This window comes from Balaenoptera physalus (genome assembly GCF_965194825.1).
Source record: "Balaenoptera physalus genome assembly, chromosome: 18".
Lineage (NCBI taxonomy): Eukaryota > Metazoa > Chordata > Mammalia > Artiodactyla > Balaenopteridae > Balaenoptera > Balaenoptera physalus.
This window is the reverse complement of record NC_138899.1, coordinates 79,385,424-79,410,839: the sequence shown is the minus strand read 5'-3', so window position 1 is coordinate 79,410,839 and position 25,416 is coordinate 79,385,424. Positions and strand designations below refer to the sequence as shown.

The window sequence follows — 25,416 nt, the reverse complement described above, 5'->3', positions numbered from 1 at the left end:
GAAAGATCCCAAGTGCCACAACTAAACCAAATAAATAAATATTTGGTATTTATTTACCAAACACAGCCATACAGGAAAATAAATAAATATAAAAAAAAAAAATAGGAGAAGAGAAAGGACTTCCCTGACAGTCAGGTGGTTAAGACTCCAAGCTTCCACTGCAGGGGCCACAGGTTCGATCCCTGGTCGGGGAACTAAGATCCCACATGCTGCAAGGTGCGGCTAAATAAATAAATATAAAAATTAAAAGTCTGCCATAAGGTAACTATAAAAGGAACAACTATTATCTCGGTTTTTTAAACTTGGAGTAAGATGGACCATGCTCAGATGATGCTTCGTTCAGAGAAGGAGACGTAAGTGTCGCGGTAGAAGAGCCAAGGTTTCGGAAGCAAGCGGACGCCAATCTGCACAAGGAGGGACAAGTATCTGGAACCTTGAGTCGAGGGAGGACTGGGAGAGGGCAGGACAGAGGTGGGAGAAGAGGAAGGCGGGGTGCGGGGGTGGCAGGAGGACCACACTCTGCGCAGGGACTGTAACAGGGAAGAACGAATCTGACTCCACGTGAGATCTGTTCCTTTTGCTTTAACCCTTGGGCTCTGTTGCCTGCGCTTCGTCAGGCTGGCTCTGCACCTTTCGTAAAAGAATGTTGCCTAGAGCCTGAAATACAAAGGACAGCCCATTCTCAAAGCTCTGACCTTCAAGAGTCTATTCATGTAGAGATAGAGTTGCAGAATGCCTGGTTGGAGGTTTACAGGAACATCATGGCCTGACCTACCTGACAGCTGCAAGAACAAAGGATCCTACACCAAGAAGTGTGCAACAACGAACCGCCTCCCTCCCTCACCTTGCCTTTAAAAATGCTTTTCTGAAACCCTTCGGAGAGTTAGAGGTTTTCTGGGCATGAGTCACCCATCTCCTTGCATGGCCTTGCAATAAACCTTTCTCTGCTCCAAACTCCGACGTTTCAGTTTGTTTGGCCTCACTGTGCGTTGGGCACATGAACTTGCATTCGGTAACAGTATCTCCTCCTCAGAACCCCCAAATCTTGAGATTGGTCTAAAACTCACAGAACGTTTAATGTGAGTGGTCGCTTTTTGGAAGACAATGAATGACCCAAACGCTTCCTCTAAGGTGATGTACAAGCCAAAACAAACCTGTTAATTCTTAGAAAACTCTTTCTGACAATAGAACATATTTCCAAAGAAGACTGCAGAGTCTTCTCTGGAAATATTAAGGCTAAATTAGTTATACAAGAGATTAAAATGATGCTAGTATAAAACCAGTTAAGTTATCAAAATCTGCTAAATATCTTCTTTAGAATCTTTTAACTTGTTTCTTGTGATTCTATGATGTGCTTTCTTCAAAAGCCCACATAGTTTAAAATATTAGACACCATTAGAAACAAGAATTTCAGGTACTGAATTTAAATACATCTGTGAAATTCACTCATGCACATGGATTTCATTAAGTTCAGTGAAGCAAATAAAACCTGTTGTTATGAAAAGGACCTTTGACAGCTCATAATTACATAAAAATAAATGCACCAGTTGAAGAGCAGAATAAAATTAAGATGTCACTATTGATGAATCTCATAACTAAAATTTTTAAGAAGCATTTTAAGACTCAGTAACTTTTCCCTGTTTTGTGTGGTTATATTAAAATGGTAACAATTAATTTTGCAGCAACCTGACAGTAATTATTTAATTCTTAACACATCGTGGAAGGTAATTTTTAGAAATGATAGACTAAAATATATTAAAATCTGCTTAGTTAATTAAACCATGAAAGACTAAGATGGCAATTGCAGTAAGAATTCAATTTAATTCTAAACCTGGGCTAAATTTATAGATGAGAAATAAATGATTGGTTCTAACACATGTTAAGTAAGGATTACAATACTAAAATGAAAACTAGCTCCAGGTCAAGAAGCTAGTAAAAGGCATTCTTGGCAGTGGTAGCAGCAAGATTCTTTTTGGTAAATATTGGCAGCTGACAACAGTTAGGACAGATGTGTGTTGCAGGCTTCACTTAAAAGCTAGTCTCAGATAAAAATCCATCACACATGGTAGGTACTGCATTGAATCCGTAGACTGCCTTGGGTAGTATGGTCATTTTAACAGCAGTAATTCTCCCAATCCACGGGCACAGTATATCTTCCCATCTGAGTACAGGTCTTTTACCTCCTTAGTTAGATTTATTCCTTGTTATTTTATTAATTTTTATGTGATTGTAAGTGGGATCGTTTTCTTAATTTCTCTTTCTGGTAGTTCTATGTTAGTGTATAGAAATGCAACCATTGAGTATAATATTAGCTTTGGGCTTATCATATATGCCTTTATTATGTTGAGGGATTTCCCTCTAGAGCCACTTTGTTGAGAGTTTTTATCATAAATGGATGCTGAATTTTGTCAAAAGCTTTTTGTGCATCTGTTGAGATGATCACATAGTTTTTATTCTTTAATTTGTTAATGTGGTGTATCACATTGATTGATGTGTGGCTACTGAAGCATCCTTGCATCCCTGGGATAAATCCCACTTGATCATGGTGTATGAGCCTTTTAAAGTATTGTTGAATTCGGTTTGCTAATATTATGCTGAGGATTTTTGCATCTACGTTCATTAGTGATAGTGGCCTGTAATTTTCTCTTTTTATGATATATTTGTCTGGTATCAAGGTGATCCTGGCCTCATAGAATGTGTTCCAAAATGTTCTGTCCTCTGCAATTTTTTGGAATAATTTGAGAATGATAGGTCTTAACTCTTCTCTAAATGTTTGGTAGAATTCACCTGTGACGCCATCTGGTCTTGGACTTTTGTTTGTTGGGCTTTTTAAAATTATTGATTCAATTTCAGTAATGGTCACCAGAGCTATATGCTGTAGGGCTTCCTCCTATGTGGGCTGCCTGGGCCCTTCTCTTGTAGCAGGTTGACTACGGTGGGCACGCTAGTAGGCTTGTCTGACCTTTGTTCCAGTTGGTTGCCAGGCCCTGCCTTGTGCGGAGGCTGCCAGCCGGCCGTGGGTTGGCAGGTCCAAGTCCTGGCACAGCTGGATATAGGGCCAGGGTAGTTTTGGTCCCGGTGCCAACCTGCTGGCGGGTGGGGCTGAGTCACGAGGGGGTGACCTTCCGGTGGGCTGGGCCAGTCCTGTCATGGTTGGCTGCAGGGTCCATGGTGTCCTGGCGCTGGTGATGGGGCCATGTCCTGGGGTCTCTAGCTGCAGGGCCTGGGGGTCCTGGAGTCGCTGTTAGCTCTCAGGTGGGTGGGACAAGGGCCCAGGGCGTTCCAGGGCTGGTGCTCACCCCTTGGTGGGTAGGGCTGGGTTCTGGGCCCTCTGGTGGGCAGGGCCAGTCCCAGGGCAGCTGGCCTGCTGTCGCGTGGGGCTTTGTCCCTGCCCACCTAGCTGCTCGGCCTGAGGCAGCCCAGGCCCGGTGCTGACCAGCTGGTAGGTGGGGCTGGGTTCTGGCACTGGAGGGAGGATTTCAACGCTTACCAACACAGCATCGTCGTGGCAGGATGAGCTCTGCACAACGGCTGCTGCAGAGTCCTCACGCCAGGCTGAGCGCCTGCTACCTCCTGCCTCTCTGCGAGCCTCTCCAAGATCAGCACGTGGGTCCGACCCAGGCTCCCTCCAAGTTACTGCTCGGCCCCGGGTCCTGGAGCGTGTGAGATGCCGCAGGCACTCTTTAAGCATGGAGTCTCTGTTTACCACAGCGTTCTTCTCTCTTTATCCTTGGTTTTCGCTGTTAAATTTCTAGCTAGTCTACCACTGAGCTCTTTGCCGTCACGGAGCTACCAGCCTCTTCTCAATTGCGTATTACCAAGCTCTCCATCATTTCTGAGGGCGCCCTTCCCCACCATCTGCGCAGAGAGGGCTGTGGAAGTCCCCGCTTAGCCTGCCTCTGCCCCGGGCAGAACCTCGCCCCACTGCTCCAGAGCTAGAGCCCCCTCTCTCACCATGACCTCCACCTTACGACTAGGGCATTGATTAGGGACTGCAGCCCCTAGTCTCCTCTCCTCTCCGAGTGTGGAACTGCCCCCTACGAGGGAGCCAAGATGGGGTAGTAGTGGCCCCATATCCTTGGCTTGCCACACCTGGGGGAGAGGTTCCATGCTAGAGTGGTGGCTAGGTACGTGGGAGGTCCCAGACCTGTCGGCCACACTTGCCTGGAACAAAGCTTGTGCCTGCAGCTTGGGGGAGGGGGGCTGAGGATGCTGGAGGCCTGCCCCTTCTAAGGAGAAACCAGCAACGCAGACTGGGAACTGGAGGAGAGGAAGGCCGCCTTCTCGGCTGCACCCACATAGCGCATCACGCTGAGCTGGGGTGGCGCAGATTCAGTCCTAGACCGAATACCCAGATTCCTGCTGTTCTTACCAAGATTTAGTAGGTTCTCATGAATGAATGTTTCTCTATTTACTGTATGCCCTTAGGACAATTTCCAGAGACTTTAAATAAATGTTTTTAAAATAATTTTCACCACTCACTTTTGATTGTTTCACTGGAGAGAGGGTCTACAAAGAGGCTCACATCACCATGCCAATACTTTTTCTATTTATATGCACTTTTACCATTCATTTAAAATTTTTTCTTTGTGTTTTACAATCTAAGTAATATATTAATCTTCTGCATGTGATATGTTCATAAATACGTATAAGATGCAAATAACTGTACATGTCCTGTGTTGCTCAAAATATCTCAGATAAGGCGCTCAATCAAAACCATCTGGAGAGTTCAGACCTTGTGCACACCCCTGGCTTTTTCCATATTCCACTTTGGATATATTTACCTTTTCCATCAGGGAAGTCATGGCACGTGCTCTGGGCCCTTGATGCCGTCACCATCCCCAGCAGGAAGCTCTTGCCAGCTCTTTTTTCCTAAGCCAACGAGAGAGATGATGCTGGCTCTGGGATCCTGTCAGTTTTGGCAAACAGAATACATTAATAACTTTTACACTATTTGACACAAATATAAAAACAGCAACCTTTACTGGATAGTATGGACATTTTTAGAGCAACAATTCCTAATTCTTTTCATTATGCTGGCTGTGAAATATGTAGAAAATTATTAATCCATCTTTAATAGTACGTCTGAATCTACAGCAATCTTATTTATCCCTGTGAGAGTAAATTTTTTAAAAAAATGTTTGTCACTATCACCTATGAGTTGGAGAATAATTAATGAAAATTTTCATTGGACTTTTCTGGGAAAATGGTTTTTGATTTCCACCTGTGAAAAGTCTGCTTTAAAAAAAATGTAATCTAAGAGTTGTAAACATTTCTGCCTTGCAATTATCCACTCGGTTACATGAAAAACATTTTTAAATACCCCAGCGTCTTTGTGTTTCCATTTGCTTCCAGATAAAATAGCGTTATCTCCATTTAAAAATTCACAGAATACACCAGTAGGACCCTTTCAGGAATGTGTTTGATAATCCACCTCCTCAGTACGTTCACCAAACATCTGCAGACACCCCGGCCATTCCCCAGACACAAAACTGCTGGAACCAAGTCACCCTCCCGTGCGGAGGTGTCAACAAGTAAACAAGTGACAGGCACGGAAGCACTACCAGGAAAACCCTACGCCTTAGCATCATTTGAGCGAACCGCTCCAGGCTTTAAAAAAAGGAAACAAATCGTAGTACAGCTGCCCTTCAAAGCAGCGGGTGGGCGCGCAGTCCCCTTGGTGCCGCGGCCAGAGTTTCTGCAAACCCCGCGGGGGCCGCCCAGCGGCCAGGCCCCGGCCCTGCTCGGTGTCCGGAGCCTCAGAGGCTCGCGGGGGACAGGCCGGGGGACACACCGGAGCCCGCGAAGGGCCGGGTCCCCAGCAGGGCCGCCCTGGCGCGCGCGGAAAGGGCGGCGCCGGTTCTGGTACCTCGTGGGCCGAGGGCCGAGGGCCGAGGCGGGGACCCCGGAGCTCCGAGCCGCACTGCGTGACGCGACGCCGCTGCACCGGGAACGGCTGGAAGGCGCCCCCGCGGCGGCAGAGGAGACGGGCCGGGGCCCAGCGACCCGCGGGGACGTGACTCGGGGTTGGCACGTGGACGCGCGCGCCGGGTGGGCGGGGGGGCGGGACGCCTCGGGGGCCCCGCGCGCCCCGCCGAGGTCTGCGGTCCCCGCCCGCCCGGCGCCGGGTCCCGGGCGCCCCGAGCCCGCGCGGGGATGTGGGCCCCCCCCCGCCCGGGAGCGCAGTCGCCGCTGCGGCCGCCGAGGACGCAGGACGGAGCCGCGGCCCGCGCTGTCCGGGGAGAAGACGGCGGCCCTTCCGCCTGGGACAACGGGACCTGCGGCGCCGGCCCGCGCCCCCGGCCCGCGGGCAGCAGCGCAGGTATGGAGCGCAGCCGCGGGCCACCGCTTCGCCGTCAGCTGCCCGGTTTCCAGCTCCTGAGCTGACCCGCGCGTGCTCAGGCGCCCCCTGCCCGGCCCCGCACCTGCTCCTTCCGCCGCTGCGGCCCGCGGGTCCGCGGGAAGCCACGCAGTGTAGTTGGGACCGTCCGCCTGCCTTTGCCCCAAAGAGTTTTGCCGGCCGAGCCGCCCTCGGACTGGACTGAACTTCGGGGGAGTGACTCGTGTTCCGTGAATTGGTTTTGCGCATCGCGTCGCCCTGGGTTACTGACCGGCCCGCCCCCGGAATTAGGCGCGAGCGCACTTGGGGGCTGACCTGGGCTTCCCGGGGCGGGGCCGGGCGGGGGGTGGAGACAGAGAGCCCTGAAGTCACGTGTCTCACACCCGCTTCCCTGGGTGGGGGGGTCCCGGGGGGTCCCTCCAGCCTCAGCCACTACCCACCGAGTACCCATGGTTGGTAGGTACATATTTGCGTGTTATCGCTTGGTTAAATCGGGATTAATTAGAAAGTTGATAGGAACCAGCGGTGGATAGTTGACTGGGAGAGTCACGTACGGTTTTTCTGGGAAACAGCTGCTCATCCAGTGATACCTACTGTCGTAGGAGTAGATGTTATAGAGATGGCACTCTGTGTAGATGCGTGGTATTGTTGTACTAGGGCTGCTGGGTGTCCCTTAAAGCGGGTAAATCTGTGTAAAGCAAGGGAATTGTATTTTTTAACTAAGCCTTTTTCTATGGCTCTTCTTGTGCTTTTCTTCCTTGAATATGAGCAGGTTATTTAAAAACTATGAAAAATAGATTTTACAGTATTTTTCAAATATTTACTTAAGCTGATCTCTTGGTTCTTGGTGATGGACTGTTTTACTGGAAGGTTCGGTGTGTCTGGTATTAAAACTTCCTCTGGAGAAAATGTGCTTCCAAACAAAATGATTGCAAAGTGGCCTTCGGTCCATGTGTGTAAAACATCCTGCAGTGAACTTTTGAGGTTGTAGAACAATCATGTTTTCAATTATTTTACTTTCTCTGAATCCTATGTTCTTTCCATTTTCAGTGTTTGTTAGAGCTGAATCAGACATTAAAGACAATATTTAGTAGATACTGCACATAAATCATTAACACGGATAGTACACTTACACTTCAGGCTTAGAAACGTAAGAAGGTGCCCTGCATAACAATTGTAATCTATGAATAATGTTTCTTTAATCTCAGGAAAAAATGTAGTGATGAATAATCCACTGAACAAATTAAATTCGTTAGAACTACACAGCAGACTAGAAAAGGAATAAACAAACTCACATTTAACCAATAATTTGTTTGCTTTTTTAAACTATGAAACCACCTCTCTCAGAGATAATGAGGATAATACTCATTTCATTTTTAAAGAGGCATTTTATTCCTGTGGCTAGATCATGTTTCAAATATATTATATTAAAAAATATATATGTACTATTACATTTTAATCGGCACCATTTCATTTTCTTGGTTCTGATTTTTTTTTTTAAATAAACCTGTAGATTACTTAGAGTTTTGTTTTGTTTTTAATTTTATTTATTTATTTTTGGCTGCTTTGGGTCTTCGTTGCGGTGGCTTCTCTTGTTGCAGAACATGGGCTTTAGACGTGTGGGCTTCAGTAGTTGCAGCATGCCGGCTCTGTAGTTGTCGCTCGAGGGCTCCAGAGCACAGGCTCAGTAGTTGTGGCGCACGGGCTTAGTTGCTCCGCGGCATGCGGGATCTTCCTGGACCAGGGATCGAACCCATGTCCCCTGCATTGGCAGGCAGATTCTTAACCACTGTGCCACCAGGGAAGTCCTGATTTTTTTTTTTTTTTTAATTTATCAGACCCTCGTTTAGTCTTTACTACTTAAGATTGTGCCCTGCAAGAGCTCCTGTCTTACTGTGGATAATATCTGCAAGTATCTACAGACATAGTTACAGTTAAGCAAAAAAAGGTAATTGTATTTCTTTCTCCAGAATTGTATCGTTAGAAAGTGATTTATGTGGGAATGATCATTGTAGTATAACAACCCAAACATTTAATTTTCTAGACTTAGGAAATGGTGCTTTGTGATTTTTTTTTTTAAATGCCCATTTTATTGTCTTCTTAGTTAAATTTATACTAAGTAAACACAACTGGTTATGTGCTCTCAGTGATACAAATACAGTGTTCTCTGTATAGACAGCCCTCCTTTGAAGTATATTTGCATATAAATTTCTGAACATGACACCTTCCAAATTAGGAAACAAAATAACTGCATATAACACCTTGTCTTTTTAGCATATCATTTTGTTATATGTGAGGGAGATATTTGTACTGGAATAGGAGGCCGCAGGAAAAGGAGATAGTAAAGAGATGCTTCCTAAGTATTTTAAGGTCATGGACCCCTTTGAAAGTCTGGTGATTGTTATAGATGTGCTATCCAGAAAAATGCCTGGACATGGATACCTACTTTGGATTCACTTTCAAGAGGTTAACAGCTCTCTAAGCCCAGCCTTGGATTCCGACCAAGATCACTTAAATTAGATTTTTAGCATGTCAGTAGGCTTGGTTGCTGCACATACAAAACCCTAAGTCATTCCATTATATCAAAACATAACTGCATTAATAATTACCTTAATAATAAAACAATGAAAACGTAATTGGAAAAGTAACATGAACCAGGTGTTAATTTATAAAAATGTGCTTATTATCGCTTCTCGGCCTTTTGGCTAAGATCAAGTGTAAAAATGTGCTTATTATTTTTGTCTAATGTTTGTTGCTAAACCCTTTTTTTCAAAAATAAGGTCTCTGAATGAGAAAAGGAAGAATTTTTAAATATGAAAAACTCAACTAAAATCATATTGCATTGAAGACAAAGACCTAAGGAGCAAACAGATATGAAAAAGCTAGGGCTGTATACAAGTTATATTTTTACAAACAGTGCCTGTATGAATCATGGAGCTATTTAGGTGCAATTCTGTGGGTTGTGTTGTAATCAGGTTCCTGACCAATGGCCCCTCCTCTGTATCCTTCTCCTTTAAGATTCATGACTCAGTCTGTTTGTTTATAAGCTCTTAATTCATAATGAATTAAGGGAAATATCCAATAAATTATTCTCCAGAGAATCTCCTTCTCAGATGTACCCCTAATAGCTTGCTCCTTTACCTCTGTCTTCTGGCATTTGCCTTAACAAGAAAAGGGCTGTGTCCATACCATCGATTGAGCTCCTGCTTTAACCCAGGCACTTTAGGAATTCCATTTCATCCCACCTTCACAAGCACCCTGTGATTAGGGCCCCCCCTTTACACAGCCGGAAACTGGGCCACAGAGGCTGTCATTGGCCCAGGTGGCCGCTGGGCAGAGCCGGGTAATAACAGAGACCTGCCCCCAAACCCGTGGTTCCCACTGCAGCACAGTGCCCAGGAAAACCTTCCCACGAGCCCTGCATTTCACTCTTCTTATGGATGCAAAACAGCTCAAACAGCCAGCCCATATGACTAGGGCTAGTAATTCCTTGAATCAAGGGAAAAGAAGACCAACGTTTAAGGCTAAAGTGACGTCGTATAAAAAATAAGCACCACTAACCTTCATGCCCTTAAAACCTCACAGAATTTGTCTTTGGAAACTCTGTAGACACCTCCTTTAGGTCTTCCTCCTCTCATTAAGTGTATTTCTTTGACTTTATAGTAAGTCAGGTAAATATAGGAGATTGATGGAATAATATCTTATTAACACAGTATTCTATTAGCAAGTATCGAGGTGAAGTGAGTATAGTGGAAGGGTGGTTTAGCCCATTGTACTTGCTTTTTATGAAAGATTTTAATTTTATTAACATTTATCCTAATCTGCCTGGGACAGTTCTGTCATCCTTTACACAGGATCATGTTTTACTACCCCGTTTTTGCCTGTCTTCCTTTTTTTCTTTCCTGTCCTTTCTTGATGGGTCCTAGACCAGTTTTTCTGTACATTTCATGGGGGGATTTAGAGCACATATTTGTAGTAAATTTGGTCAAACTCACACCCACACACGGTGCAGGCTCGTGGTTGGTACAGGCCCTGACTTTGCTGTCTTTCCGTCCACAGCCTTGAGGAGGGAGGGGCCTCTCCTTGTACTTCCTTCCATGGCAGGAGCTCTGGCCTTGCTCTGCCCAGAGGCCAGCTATCCCTGTTGGGCACAAAGATTCAGGCTGGGCCTCTGGGCCCAAGAGTGGGTCTCATCACCTGCTGCCTCCGCGCCTGTGAAGCTGCACGTCCCACTGTCGCTGGCTGTGACTTACGTCCGTATTTCTAGCCCTTGAGAATTTTCCACTCTTTCCTGTAAGTTCGACTGTATATACTTTTAAATTAATTAATTAAATCATTTTTTAAAAATTGAAGTATAGTTAATTTACAATGTTGTGTTAGTCTCAGGTGTACAGCAAAATGATTCAGTTATACATTATATATATATATATATATATATATATATATTCTTTTTCAGAGTCTTTTTCATTATCGTTTATTACAAGACATTGAGTAGAGTTACCTGTGCTGTACCGTAGGTCCTTGCTGGTTACCTATTTTATGTATAGTAGTGTGTATCTGTTAATCCCAAACTCCTGATTTATCCCTCCCCCCAACCTTTCCCCTTTAGTAACCATAAGTCTGTTTTCTATGTCTGTGGGTCTATTTCTGTTTTGTAAATAAGTTTATTTGTATCATGTTTTTAGATTCCACACATAAGTGATATCATACGATATTTGTCTTTCTCTTTCTGACTTGCTTCACTTAGTATGATCATCTCTAGGTCCATCCCTTTTGCTGCAAATGGCATTATTTCATTCTTTTTTATGACTGAGTACAGTACAGTTGATTTTAGTTTTTTGAAGGTGGAGGGGATGTAAGAATGTAATATAATTATCAGATTCACTTCTTGAATTGACAATGCTAATTAGACACAGTAAATTTATTTTTAAAATAGTAAAACCAAAGTAAAACATGACCCACATTACAGTTTATTTCCAGTGGGTTGTATCAGGAGGTAGAAAGCTTTTTCTGTAAGGAGGCATGTAATAAATACTTTAGGCTTTGTGGGCATAAGGTCCCTGTCACAACTAACTACTCAGCTCTGCAGCGCTGGCCACCATGGGGAATCCCTAAAAGAATAAGCATGGCTGTGACCTGGTCTCGCTCTACCTACAAGGACAGGTGGCAGGCCTTATTTGACACACAGGCCATTGTTTACCAAACCCTGACCCATACTAATGAAAGCAGTCAATTATTAAGAAATATGTTTAGTTGTGAAATATTTTTCAACATAGACTGGGATATGTGTAAACATTCTTTTTTGAGAAATCACCTCATACAAAATACTGCTTAGTCATCCTCGAAAGATTTGGCAAAGAAGGAATTAGTCCCTTTTATCTTGACTTTGCTTTCTCTTCTCACCTCTTGCTTCAGAGAATGAGATAATACACAACCCCTGTGCCCCGCTGCAGGAAAAAAAAAAAATGTTGCTTTCCTCTCTGGAGCTAAAAATTCAAACTGAGTAAATTAATGTTTGTAAACTATGCCCAGGTTGTAAAAAATTAGTACAAATAAGCGTTTCTCTTTTTTCGAAAAATAATATTGTAGTAGCTGCATCACTGAGAATATACTGTACGTGTTGCATTACATTAAGAATCATCCCTGAGTTCCATCACTCTGCAAAACTGTTGCAACAATGCACAGCATAGAAAACTATATGAGTGACCCATACTTTAAAGGGGAGATTGCATTGTACCTATCAGTAAACCATGATCATGTGCATAGTTTTGATTTTATATTTTTATTACTTCATACAATGATCAAATGAGGTGAGCCAGACGAGTAATTGTTCTTTAAGAAAATAAGCAGGAAATAAGAATTGGAAATAAGAAAAAACAAAATCCCCTAAAAAATATTTTATAAAGTTTGCCTTTTTGGCATTTGTAAGATTTTATAATTTCATTAGACTAAATGTTCTTAGTTTCATACTGGAAAGGATTCCAGATTTTTCTATGTTGCTTAATTTAAAAATATTAGCTACATATTGAAAAGTTATCCTTTATTTGCTACACCTTAAACAGTTGGGAGATATTTTCCAACTTACAGATTTTGGTTATTTGTAGATTTTTTTTTTCAAATAAAATAGATGCCCAGGGTGATGAAAGGGAAGGTATCTGTATCTACTTTCGTTAAGAATATTTTCCTGCAAATAAACTACTTTTATTAGATTTAGAAAGTAAATGCAAGGCCTGCAGGTGTGCTTCACTAGGAGTAGGACAGGAGAAGACAGCGGAACCCAGAGAATCCCACAGGTAGCCTATTTGTTCCAAAGCAGATGACTTCAGTGTTGTGGTGCTGACATGCCTCTGGTTTCACACATGAGGTGATTTCTGTGTGTAAGTTAGAGAAGCAAGAGTGTCCCGTAAAACCTGAGCAGTGTGCTGGCGGGGGTGTGATGCAAGAGGAACTCCCACTCACTGCTGGTGGGAGTGCAGAATGGTGCGGCCACTTTGGAAGACACTCTGGCAGTTTCTACAAAATTAAACACGCTCTTAGCATATGATCCAGCAATCGTGTTCCTTGGTATTTACCCAAAGGAGTTGATAACCTATGTCTACACAAAAATCTGCACCCAGGTGTTTATAGCAGCCTTATTCATAATTGTCAGAATTTGTTGACAACCAAGATGTCTTTCTGTAAACGAATGGATAAACAAACTGGTACATCCAGACAATGGAATGTTATTCAGTGATAAAAAGAAGTGAGCTATCAAGCCACAAACAGACATGGAAGAACTTAAATGCATATTACTAAGTGAAAGAAGAAATCTGAAAGAGCTACATACTGTATGATTAAAACAATATGACTTTCTGGAAGAGTCAAAACTATGGAGACAATGAAAAAAAAGCAGAGGTTGCCAGATGCAGGGAAGCGGTGTGAAAGAGGTGAACAGACAGCACAGAGGATTATAGGGCAGGTAAAAAAATATCCTCTATGAATCAATACAGGAGGAAAGCTGGAAAATTCACAAATGTGTAGAAGTTAAACAAAACACTCCTGAACAACCAGTGGGTCAAAGAAGAAATCAAAAGGGAAATGAAAAAATACCTTGAGGCAAATGAAAATGACAACACAACATAAAACCTTTGGGGTGCTGCAAAAGCCATGCTAAGAGGAAAGTGGAGAGCAAAAGTGCCTACATTAAGAAAAAAGAAAGATCTCAAATAAATAACTTCATTTTATACCTCAAGGAACTAGAAAAGGAGATCGAAGTTAGCAGAAGGAAGGAAATAACAAATGTCGGAGCAGAAATAAATGAAATAGAAACTAAAAAGACCATAGAAAAGATCAATGAAACTAGGAGCTGGTTTTTTGAAAAGTAATTAAAATGTACAAACCTTTAGTTAGACTAAGAGATAAAGAGAGGATTCACATAAACAAAATCAGAAGTTAAAAGGAAGTCATTACAAACAATCGAACAGAAATACAAAAGATCATAAGAGACTACTATGAACAATTACATTCCAACAAATTGGATAACCTGGAAGAAATGGATATACTCCCAGGAAAGATACAGCCTACCAGGACCAAATCAGTAAGAAATAGAAAATCTGAAGAGCCCAATAACAAGTAGGGAGATTGAATCAAAATTAAAAATCTCCCAACAAAGAAAAGCCAGAGACCAGATCCGGCTTCACAGGTAAATTCTACCAAACGTTTAAAGAGTTAATGCAATTTCTTCTCAAACTCTTCCAGAAGAGTAAAAAATGCGAACACTGTTTTTTTGCATTTTCGTATTTTGAATCCACCTGGTCAGATTGTAGGAGATACAGGAGATGATCATTTCAGAATGGAATGTGAATGTGATCCGTTTGATCATGTAGAAGTAGTCAGGGGAAACGCTGACGTCCTCGGTTGGAGGGCAGAAGGGTGGAGAGATGTTCTGTCATTAGGGACCAAGAAACAAATGCTTACACAGACTGGAATTTCAGACGTGACCACGGGTAAAACCACATGGAGAAAAGGAGGGGAAGGCTACTGGGTGGTAACGTACATGAACTCAACCCACAGGGTGAGTCTGGAGTTCGTAAATCGAGCTATAGCAATATAAAGTTATTCGAAGGTCAGAGGTTAAGTATGGGGAAGAAGATGTAAGTAGTGACCTCAGACCAGTGGATGTAGAGATGGCGGGGAGAAGCGGGAGACATCGGGGTTTATCACAAGCCCTTCTGATGGATTTCCTCTCCAGCGTGTGCCGATTCTGCCTTGGTAGTTACTTAGTGGGTTTCCTGTCATTCTGATGGACACACGCTACACTTCCATTCTCTGCCCAAAAACTCTATACTTAATGGAGCTGCGGGATCTGTTCCCTATAATTATGCAAAGTTATATGTTCATGAAATAATACTTTTTAATGATTATGACTCACTTCAGGCATTACCATCAGGTAACTTTTGAAATTTCAGGTCATGCTCCATTTTCTCCTCTGAAATCTAAAAGTTTTCTATTCCTTTTCGTCTTTCCTTTTCTTATCTCTTATTTCTCCAGATGATTTTATCCCCTCTGTCTTCCCTGAAAACACTGAATTAGCCCTTTATACTAAATATTGACTTCTAAATTCCCCCAGAGTACCATGAAAAACATAAAATACCTACATTCAGTAGTCTAGTAGTCAGTTTCATTTTTTATTGATATGGCAACTCTGAAGGGAATATGAATTATCTTTGTTAAAATGCATACACTTGGGTCATCCCTATTTAAAAATAATCAGAGAAGCTGAGTGAGAATCATCCAGGTACTTACATTAATTACATTCCAGATGAAAACGGAGTTATCAGTTGTGTATGGAATCATTTGATCACTTCATTTTGCTTACTTGGAAAGTCTGTGGCCACCTATTTTGAAGACGTATAGCTTCAATTGAAAGTGCAAATAATTCACATGGAAATTTTTAAAGGTTTAAAGTTTATCACTTACAAAAGAATTTAATTTGATTTCACATTTCATTTGCCCCGAAAGCCATCCCTTATTGCTGTTATACTGACCTCTTCTGGACAATCCTTGTAATGTCATCCTGATTGTGTATGTTAGCTCTATTTTTTTTTTTAATGTTACTGTGCACTATAGAATTGATATCATAAAAAACAGAGTCTGGTGTAACTACAAAGTTCAACTAATTGAGGATTGACTCTAGGCGGGTGCTGAGCAGGGAGTTCATGGTCCAGTAGAGAGAACAGGTTTATAAACCAATGATGGCAATGTAAATACAAACAATTATAATACATTTAAAAATCCATATACAAGGCTGGCTCTGAAAAGGTAAAAGATGAGAGGTGACTCTAATCCGAGGTACAGCTGGGCAGCCGACAGCACTGTGACTCCTGTGGTTTCTTACGGAGCCCAAAGGAAGGGGACAGGTGAGATGGGCAGGGCTCCACCATAAAGGTGCGTGTGCCTGTCCAGAACCTGGTACCGTATCCTGACGGCTTGCTGAAGGGCTTGAAGCAGGGCGGTGATAAGGACAGAATTACCTGTCCTCAGCGTTTCTCTGGCAGCCCCAGGGTATAAGGTGAGCGCAGCGGTGCCTAGAAGCAGGGAAGCAGGTCGGCTACACACAGACCAGGTCCCGCAGTCAGGGGGGCACTGATGGGTGGAGAGGGAGGCAAGGCAGCAGGCACTGGGGAGCTTAGGGACCGACAGGCTGGTTAGCGAGGGCGATTCCCAGATCTGTCGCCCCTGATTTTTGCGGAGGATGGACGAAAGAGCGGGTCTGGGGAGACGACGAAAGTGTGGTCTGGTTTGGGGAGATTTTGCCATATAGGCGCTCACAGCTGCAGTTAGCATGTAAAGCCACAGGGACGGTTTAAAATGGGACTACTGTGTATTCATCAACTTCAGCTGGGCCCAGAACGTGGTCTAATAGGTCTCACTAGTAACTTTCCTGCCAACTCTTCAAGGCAACTACGCCAGACTTCTCTGTTCTTTCCAAACCTTGAATTATCTCATCTGAAAGTCACTTCTCTCCACGCCCTCAGCAGCTCTGACCTTGAACAAACTATTTTACATCTAGTGGAGGGTTAGACTAGTTTTCTTTAAGGCCCCTTATAGCTTTAAGATGTTATGATTCTGTTGAAAACAGATGAGACGTGTATGTGAGTTACAAACCCCAACTAGACCTACAGTGGAAACTTTGAAGATCTCGTTTCAATAATCTCAGCTATGCTAAAAAATCAAAAGATTTTTTTTTTTCTCGAAGTCATCCTCCAGCAGGACCAAAAGTAGAAGTCAACAGTGTTAAATGAATCTGTGAATGTGAATGGAGATCCAACATACAACTTGACTAATGGCCTTACAAAGCAGCCCCCAACGCTGAAAAGTTCATTGCTATAAACCAGTTAGCTGGTGGTTGAAAGGTCCCTCAGTAAGCAACCTTTCAGTGTGACATTTCAACCGGAATATTGAGTTAGGAGTTTCAAATTTTGACTTTTCAGACACACAGTAATACAGAAGTACATCTCATAACATCACTGTTAAATATAGTAGATATTTTTGTTGAGAATTGGTAGTTGTGCCATGGTTTTATGTCTAAACGAATTGCTATGATAAGAAAAATAGTAATGTGCAAAGAAGTCATGGAAGATTTTTAAATGTCTTATAAATAAATGTACGATTAGTTGAAGCTGTATCAGCTTTTCATTTAAGACCTGCAGCTGTTGGTGTTAAGAAGCATCAAATTTCAAAAGAAGTTACAGCGTAAATGACTAGAATAAGAGAAAAGGTCTCCTGAGAAGAAAATTAAAATTAACTATATGGATTATCATTACACTGCTTCTCATAATCAAGGTTTAGTGCTAAAAGGTGAATTTCAAATGTATAATTTAGTCAGTTTTAATTCAGACTCTAAAAATAATGCAAAATAAAAGATTAAGGTTATTAGAAATTTTGATATTTGTTCTGTGTTCTTTACACCTTATAAAAATTGAATGATCTACTTATCGTTCTTTTTAAATAAAGGTAAGACAACATAACATCACCTTGTTACGTTCACATAATTTGTTAAACAAAATATAAATTCAGTTTACTTAGAAAACAACTGTGATAATTTTAACATGTAGAGTTTACCTTCTGTTTATTATGATGATCATTATTTAAGGTTTTCTCAAGTGTTAAAGTTTTTTCACTTAAAAAGAAGCCTAAGGAAAGTGATTTTTAACGAGTGACTATTACATGAGAATATGCAGTTTACTTGGAGGAGAACAGTACACATTTAATACCAATAAAGTTACAAGTTCTAAATGTTGCCTGTGAATTTGAAGTGATTTTTTTATGAGATTTTTGTCAACATTAGATTCTACTGGAAACTTGTCCCAGAAGTTTTTGCTGTTCATTTAAGGTAAAGTTCATTTTAGAAAGTTACAGTTACGTAAGACTGTCCTGACTCAGGGTTTAGCTGGTGGTTTCGTAGGAATTGTTTTCCTCTTGGCACACTTAGCGCTGTGTTCTGGAATTGGTGCCCAAACAATTTTAAGTGTGGTATATGAGTGGTTTGTGTCACTAAGTAAAATTAGACGCGCCGGCTGCTAACAACCGGGGATGAAACCTGAGACGAGGCCAGGCCGGGAGCCTTTGCTTCCAGGCTGGCTGGTGGACTTGACCCGTCCCCTCTCAGCGAGTCGTGGGACAGCCTGAAACGCTCTGTCTCAGAAGGATCTGGAACGGTGCAGTTAATTCACAGTGTGCTTTTTACAACATCTAAGGTAAGTAATCGGTTTTTACTTGGATCTTATATAATTATAATGTTCAATTTAAAAACCAAATAGGTATGAGGCTTCTTGATTATTTTTTACCTTCATAGGTATCATAATGGCAAATGAATTTTAAATGTTGAATAAATTTAGCTCAAAATGACTATGTATTAAGTATCAACAAACGTCTCATTTCAAATTTCTTTCAAGTTATTACGACTACTAATATGCTACCTGTTTTTAGCATGATTATGTCCTTCTAATAGTTTTAATTTGTATCAATAGAATACCATGATAGCATTTCTGTATTATCGGGCATTCAATCGTTATACTGTAATTAATCTAGACAAAGGGTAATCTTTAAGATCACCTACTGCTAATTCTACTCTTAAACTTTTGTGGCAGAATTACGTTTGATTTACATTTTGCCCATAGTTTTGTTACAGACATTTAAAAACAGGGTAAAATTCATGAGAACAGAAGTCCAGGTAGTTTGATACATTGAGAATAAGCAAAACAAGAGCAAAGTACCAAGTTTGGCTGCCCAGCCCTTCTTGGATGAAAAAGGGAAGAATGTATCTCTCCCTAAATCTGGAATAAATAACGTGTTGCTCAAAATATGTATGAAAAAGTAAAAAGAAGTAGAATCAAGGTAAACCGTGCTATGCTTCGGCTTGTTTAAAGTGTCTGTTGTTTCTGGTGGATCCTAAGTTAATTAGGGCCCTTAGAAGACAAGTTTGTAAAGAAAGTCATCAAGAAAGATAACGGGGAAAAAAATAGCTCAACTGGCTGGAAGATTTGTCAGCAGGATGGAGTAACTCACTAGGTACGAAATGAACTACAAAACATACTGTGTTTATTTTTTGCTTATTTTCTTGGAAACATTTTGGACCCACAGAGCCACTTACCGCCGTATGGTTCACGTTGGTGTTAGTCTTAGAGGTTCTAGAATTTATCTGAGGTTTCTTTCAAAGCCAAAGGAAAAGTAGTATTTCAATATATTTAAATATCAAATTCCAAAGACTAACAAATCCAAGTTTCCCGAACATGCTGGCTAAGCTTGCAGCTAAAATGCTGCAAATCAAATTGTTCCATAATGTCCTTTAAAAAAATATACACTCTAGTCACTAAACTAGATTGCTATTATATTGAAGATGGAACTCAAAGAATAATCGTAAATTATGAATGGGTGCCCGTTTGGTTTAATTTTGCACATGCTGTTGGACCTGGGTGGGGTCTTCTCCGTGGCTTCCTCTCAAGCAAGCACAGCCCTGCTCACCCACCATGGATGTGGTTTCCCGGTGGGGAACCCTCAGGACCCGCCTCCCGCTTCTTTCTGTCCTTCCCGCCTCCTTCTCCTCCCAGCCTCAAACGCATCCAATGTTGTTCTTCTCTGGACCCACTTCGGGACCAGATGTTTCTCTGGTGTTCTCATGAGCTTTGTAGAATCCCTCACCCACTGTCCTTGCCATTCCAGACTCCAAGCTCATCTCCTATTTCACATGTTATTGTGCCTTGGGGAAATTTATGGGAAAATAGATGCAGGAGTGTTTAGCAATCTGTGGATTTGCAAGGGTCTTGAGACTTCTCCCCAAGCCCCTCACAGCGCCCGAGTCCACTTGACTTTGGTCCAGCTGGTGTGCTGTGCACGCTGGTGAAGGAGATGGGCTTCCCAAGGGCTGCATGTGCCCAAGGCATCTGTGCTTTGTCCTGAAGCCACTGGGATAGAATTAGTCTTGGGGAAGGTCACTCTGGTTGCCATGGAGACTGGATAAGGGGCGTGGAGGGAGGAGAGAGGAGCTGTAAAACATTGACAGATGGCCTCAGATGAGGTCTGGAAAACAGACCCCAAGGGAGAACCAACAGGAAGAAGTCGTTGCCATGGAGACCGTACCTAAAACCCAGCCTCACCTTTGTGACTATTTTAACTCTATTTTAAACATTCTCAGTGAGTTTTACATGTGAAACATCTCTGAAAAAGCACACTGTCAAGAAGCCTGATAGGTCACTTGAGTTGATCAATTGACCAACTGATTGTTGATCGGTGGACGGAATTGATCATCATATGACCTAGCTAAGAAGGCATGACTTTGGAACTCAGTCTGGTTTATATGATAGCTAAAGGGAAATACCTAAGATAGTATGGTTGAAAAGCAAAGGTAGAAACAGTGCTTTTCTGATGCTAACCTTCCTCCCAAATCCAACTCATTTATCAAGGTAGAACTTTATGTGATCTTGAACCTTAAAATACACTGTTGAAATACAGAGTGCTTATGGATTAACATTCCAAGTAGAAAATGAAGTAGTATGATGGTCACTGAGATGTGAAATGCAGGAACTGTCAACCTATAAACTATGACATATGCATCAATCACATCATTATGTCAATAAAAGGGCCAGGAAAATAACAATGTATAAGTCTATTATTTTCCCCTTTTGTTCTTTGGGTTCCGGTTATTTTCCTAGCAGTTTATGGAGTTTCTGTTAAAGTTGGTATGAGACATATATGAAGTGTGGTAAAGATGGAATGATTTCGGTTTTCAGTCATAACATTGGACCTAGACATGGGGACCTATTCCACAAATACATCGTAAATGAGAATATACTTCACTCTGCCTGCCTGTGTTTAACAAATACGTATAATTGAGCCCCTGCTCAGTTCCAGGCACTACTGTAGGTGCTGGTTATATTGTGGTGAACAAAACAGTGAACAAAACATCCTTATTTTGGCCTTATTTCCACCAACTTCAACTTCTGGACCTTGATATTACCCTTTAGTCAAATACTATATAAGGACATGGTAAAAGCTTCAGATTTCTGAGTTTCTTTAATAAAACAAAGAATAAAACACTAAGAAAATATATTTGAATTGCCCATCTTTATAAACTTAACACTGCTTTAAAATAAGCCTCCTATCTGAACTAAGCAAACATGCCTTTTAAAACTACAGTTTTATGAGCTAACATTTGTGTGACAGTGGGTACGAGTGGTTTTTTTTTTCCTTTTCTTACTTTTCCATTTAAATAAAGGTTTCTTCCCTGTTCAGGACTGTTAGCTACCTAAAGGGCATTTCTTCTGTTGATTTGGTGTATCTTGTAAGGAACTTTTTAAAATGGCAGTTTGCCATTTTATTTGAAAAGTCAGTTCTATTGTAAAGAAGAGAGAATGGTTTGATGACCTTTTAATCTGTGTGTGTGTGTGTGTGTGTGTGTGTATGCACGCATGTGTGTATTTATAGCAGGGGCATTAGTGATTGTGAGAACTGTACTGATTGTAACTTTGGATGAAATGGATAACTACAGTTTGTGTACTTTGCTCTATTTAGTGGCCATGCTGAGCAATTTGACCAAAAGATGAAGCAGAACTATTTTTGAAATTATTTGGTCATCCTAAATGTAGTCATAAAGTTGGGACAAGTATGGTGAATTTACTATTAACTTTACTATTATCACAGGAATATATATATCCAAAGATATATATATATATATATTTTTAATCTGAAAAAATACAGAAAAACATTTGGGAAATGAAATTTTAAGTGAAAAAGGTAGAATATAGGGGGAAATGATTGTTAACAATTTTTAAATTTCTTTATCGTCTATTTTCTATGGGTATATATATATTTTCATAAGTATTTCAATAGTCTTTTTCATTCAACACTCTATCATTAGCATTTCTCTAGGATATTATATGCTTTTCAAGCAGTTAATTCTGAACTAATTACTCTAATAAATTATCATTTATTTACTTTCCAGTTATTCACCATTACACATAACGTAAAATAAATATCCTTAAACATGAACCTTCATTTTCATTCCTAATTGTTTCTTTGGAATAAGTTTCTAGAGTTGAAATTACTGTTTGTTTGAGGTTCTTGGTACACCATCCTTCGAGAGGGACGATGTTAATTTTCACTTTCAACAGCAGAGGAGTTCCATGCCCATTTTTCAAACACTTTGCCAATAATGGCTACTACCAGTTTTTAAATCTCCCTTAATCTTTGAAAACTGCTTATGGAACTTGTGTTTATTTGCATTTCATGGTGAAGCTGAACCTTTTGCTGTGTGTATTAATCATCTGTGTTTCTTTAATGTATGTGCATTGTTTTGTTCAAGTTTTATTGGATTATTTATATTTTTAAGGGTAATAACCTTGTCTTATCTTTAAGGCAAATATTTTCCCCATTTGTTATCTGCTGTTGAATTTTCCTTGTTGATGTACTTTTGTCACATCTACCAGGGTGAGCTCCTCCCCACTGCTCTTTCTTTTCCTAAACGTTGGCACCAGTTGGGAATGCTATGAGTTTTGATGCAGACAGTGAGGCAGGAAATACCTTGACAATTAGCAATTTAATGTGGGGATTAGCTATTTCTTGGAAGTTTAAAGGAAAATGGAGGTAAACTCGTCCAATGATTCTCAGTGCCAGCCTGACCTAGTCAGCTTTAACTTAATAAGCATGTATAAGAGACATGGAAGCAACCTAAATGTCCATCAGCAGATGAATGAATAAAGATGTGGTCTACATATGCAGTGAAATATTACTCAGCCATAAAAAATAATGAAATAATGCCATTTTCAGCAACGTGGATGGACCTAGACATTATCACACTAAGTGAGGTAAGTCAGAAAGAGAAAGACAAATACCATACGATATCACTTATATGTGGAATCTAAAATATGATACAGATGAACTTATTTATAGAACAGACATAGAAAATAACTTATGGTTACCAAAGGGGAAAGGTGGGGAGTGGGGGATAAATTAGGAGTTTGGGATTACAATATACACTCTACTATATATCAAATAGATAAGCAACAAAGACCTACTGTGTAGCACAAACTATATATTCAATATCTTGTAATAAACTATAATGGAAAAGAATCTGAAAAGAATATACATAGTAAATGTATATAAATTCAACTGTACTTGTAAATCAACTACACTTCAGTTAAAAAAAAAAAAAGTATATGAGGAGTGACCCATAAATACTGGATGTCTCTCATTTCTCACTTTTGTTTACTTATCACTTCTGTGTATGGGCTTGTTCTCGACTCTTTGCTGTTTTCTTTGTCTATTTGTCCGTCCTTTTGTCACTGTCTCATTTTTTCATTACCATAGCATAAAACTGTGCTTTACATCCAGCAAGGTAAGAGCCACTCTTCACACACTCATTTGTTTAGTGCATATTGGCCTGTTATGTGCACGTAACTCCTGCAGGTCATACTATGTCGTCACATGGTTATGATTGACTTTGCATGTGAGGGGCCTTGTCATTCTGATGGATGATGTAACATGATGGTACTAGTTATGTCATAAGAAATGATGCTACTTGAATATAGAGCCACGTGACTATGAAAGGCAATTTTTGAAACTGAAAAATAATTTTCCTGAAGTTTTCAAAGGGACATGATGGATGTTATAAGAGGTTTGGTAATGCCCCAGTCAGCATGCCCCGTGGCCTGGCAGGACCTCACTCGGTGCTATAGAATTCCATCCCTGACATTCAGATGACTCTCCCTTGAAGAAGGGGGATGACCAGAGAAGCAGCACCTACGGGATCCCCTCCATCCCTGCCTGTGGTTCTCTTTGCTAAAATTAGCCAGTGAGCTTACGGCAGGAAAGCAGCCTCTGTCAGACATATGTGTGGAAGTGAGCATAACCCCAGACCTCCTAACACTTCAGAGATCGATTTTTGTTTTATCCATTGCATTTCTAATTTTACTGAATTATGACGAGAGCAAAGGATTTGTATGAAATTTATCCTTTGGCATTTCTTCATTCTTCCTTGTAAATGTTTATCAGATTTTGCAAAGGTTACACCCTTTGTTGAAAAAAGTAAGCATTTCCCAACTTCAGGGATGGAGCTCTACACACATCCACTTAAACACATTTTAATTGTATTGTCCAGGGTTTCTATAGAAATATGTTAAAGTCTTCCACTATGGTAATACCTTTCTCGGTTTTTTCTTAACGTTCTTCTTCAATTTTTATCCCGTATATACAGATGAAGAGGTATAGAAACAGGTATAGGTGTATCAGGACATTTGAGAGATGCATACACGTCTAGCGTTTTATAGCCTCCTGATGAATTTGCTTATTTTTATATCCATAGTATTACAGCAATGCCCCATCGTCACGTGCCCTATCATCATGGGAGTTCAGATACAGCATAAATGTCAGGTGGCTCCTGTCCTTTGCTCCTGCCCCAGGAAACAGTGCCTGGTTTTTGTCACGTCTGGGGAACGGATGCGAGGCGGGGTGTGGATGTGGCGGAGTACCGTGTCAGGGTCGTGCAGAGCAGGCTCTGTCACCAGTAATCACCAGAGTGGGTTCACAGGCAGGTCCTTCACCCCGTGAAGGTGGCTTCACCCACGTCCTCTTCCCCTCTGTCCTGGAATCACTGTGCAAGCCCAGGGGCTCAGGACCACTCCCTTCGGTGGCCGAGCAGGAAGTGCTGGCCGGGGGGCTGGATGGGACGGTCAGCCCACAGCCTGATCATGTCTCCCCTGGGGCGATCTCACCAGCTGCACGGCACGACTCTCCACTTACAAAGTTGAAATCTGGGACCCATACCTGTCATGAAGTTTCTTTGCTTCGGCGTTGTCCAGACTCAGAATGATTTTATTTAATAGACTTGAATTAAGTTATCCTGCTCAGGAGTCAGTATCTGTTTCCAATCTCACATATCTTCAATTATAGAAAATTCTTGGCAATTACCTCTAATCATTGTCTTTCCTATGTTTTCTCTGGTTACTCCTGCTGGAGCTTCAGTAAGACATATTTAGACCGTCTTGTTCCTCAGACATGTCCTTTAAACTCACCCTCACGTTTCCGATGCCTTTTATCACTCCGGCGTGTTTTCTAAGATCTGTCTTCCTATATGTACTGATTCTCTTCTCAGCTCTGTGTAATCTGTTAAATATAGGGAAATTGTCTTTATATGTCACAACTTTAAGCGATACAACACGTTCTTTGGAATTTAAAATATAACTGAACTTCTCATTTCTAAGGAGTCTGTTTAGGTCTTTTTCAAACCCACCTTTTTAAAAACTCCTTTTAAATTAGTTCCTTTTGAACATCATCCGTGTGTTTTATCATTTCCATGCCTCAAACTCCTGGCAACAGCCTCTCCAGACTAGGCATTCAGTAAAGGTTAGTTAAAATTAACAATGTCATTTAACAACATTTTTGTAGTGGACGCTGCATTCAGTTACTATACTATGTACTATGACGAGAATCAAAGAATGTAGAAGGCAGAATTTCTATCCTTAAGATGGTTTTATTTTAAATAATAAATAAGTAACCATGAATTCAAGAGCATATGAAAACTGATATTTTTGCAAAACATA

At 41.2% G+C, this 25,416-nt stretch overlaps 2 protein-coding genes across 14 annotated transcripts in view; one reads left to right on the top strand and one right to left on the bottom strand.

Moving 5' to 3' along the window:
* Positions 1–6,652, bottom strand: part of LOC309647633 (uncharacterized protein) — a 197,005-nt gene extending 190,353 nt beyond the window's left edge. For all 8 annotated transcript variants that reach the window (XR_014256203.1, XR_014256204.1, XM_082435168.1 and 5 more), the window contains exons 1-2: positions 6,426–6,652; positions 4,785–4,909 (exon numbers count right to left, since the gene is read on the bottom strand). Coding sequence is in view for 6 of the 8 variants with exons in the window: in XM_082435168.1 (XP_082291294.1) it covers positions 4,785–4,839 (55 nt within the window). In the remaining 2 variants the exon portion in view is untranslated. The remainder of the gene's footprint in view (positions 1–4,784; positions 4,910–6,425) is intronic.
* Positions 4,925–25,416, top strand: part of SGCG (sarcoglycan gamma) — a 51,174-nt gene continuing 30,682 nt past the window's right edge. The window contains exons 1-3 of one of the 6 annotated variants that reach the window (XR_014256196.1): positions 4,925–6,322; positions 8,179–8,288; positions 10,400–18,077. The gene's annotated coding sequence lies outside the window, so the exon portion shown is untranslated. Of the gene's footprint in view, positions 6,323–6,695; positions 6,797–7,946; positions 8,289–10,399; positions 18,079–25,416 lie in introns of those variants that run through there. The other 5 variants (XM_082435119.1, XM_082435116.1, XM_082435120.1 and 2 more) reach the window with 5 other exon arrangements.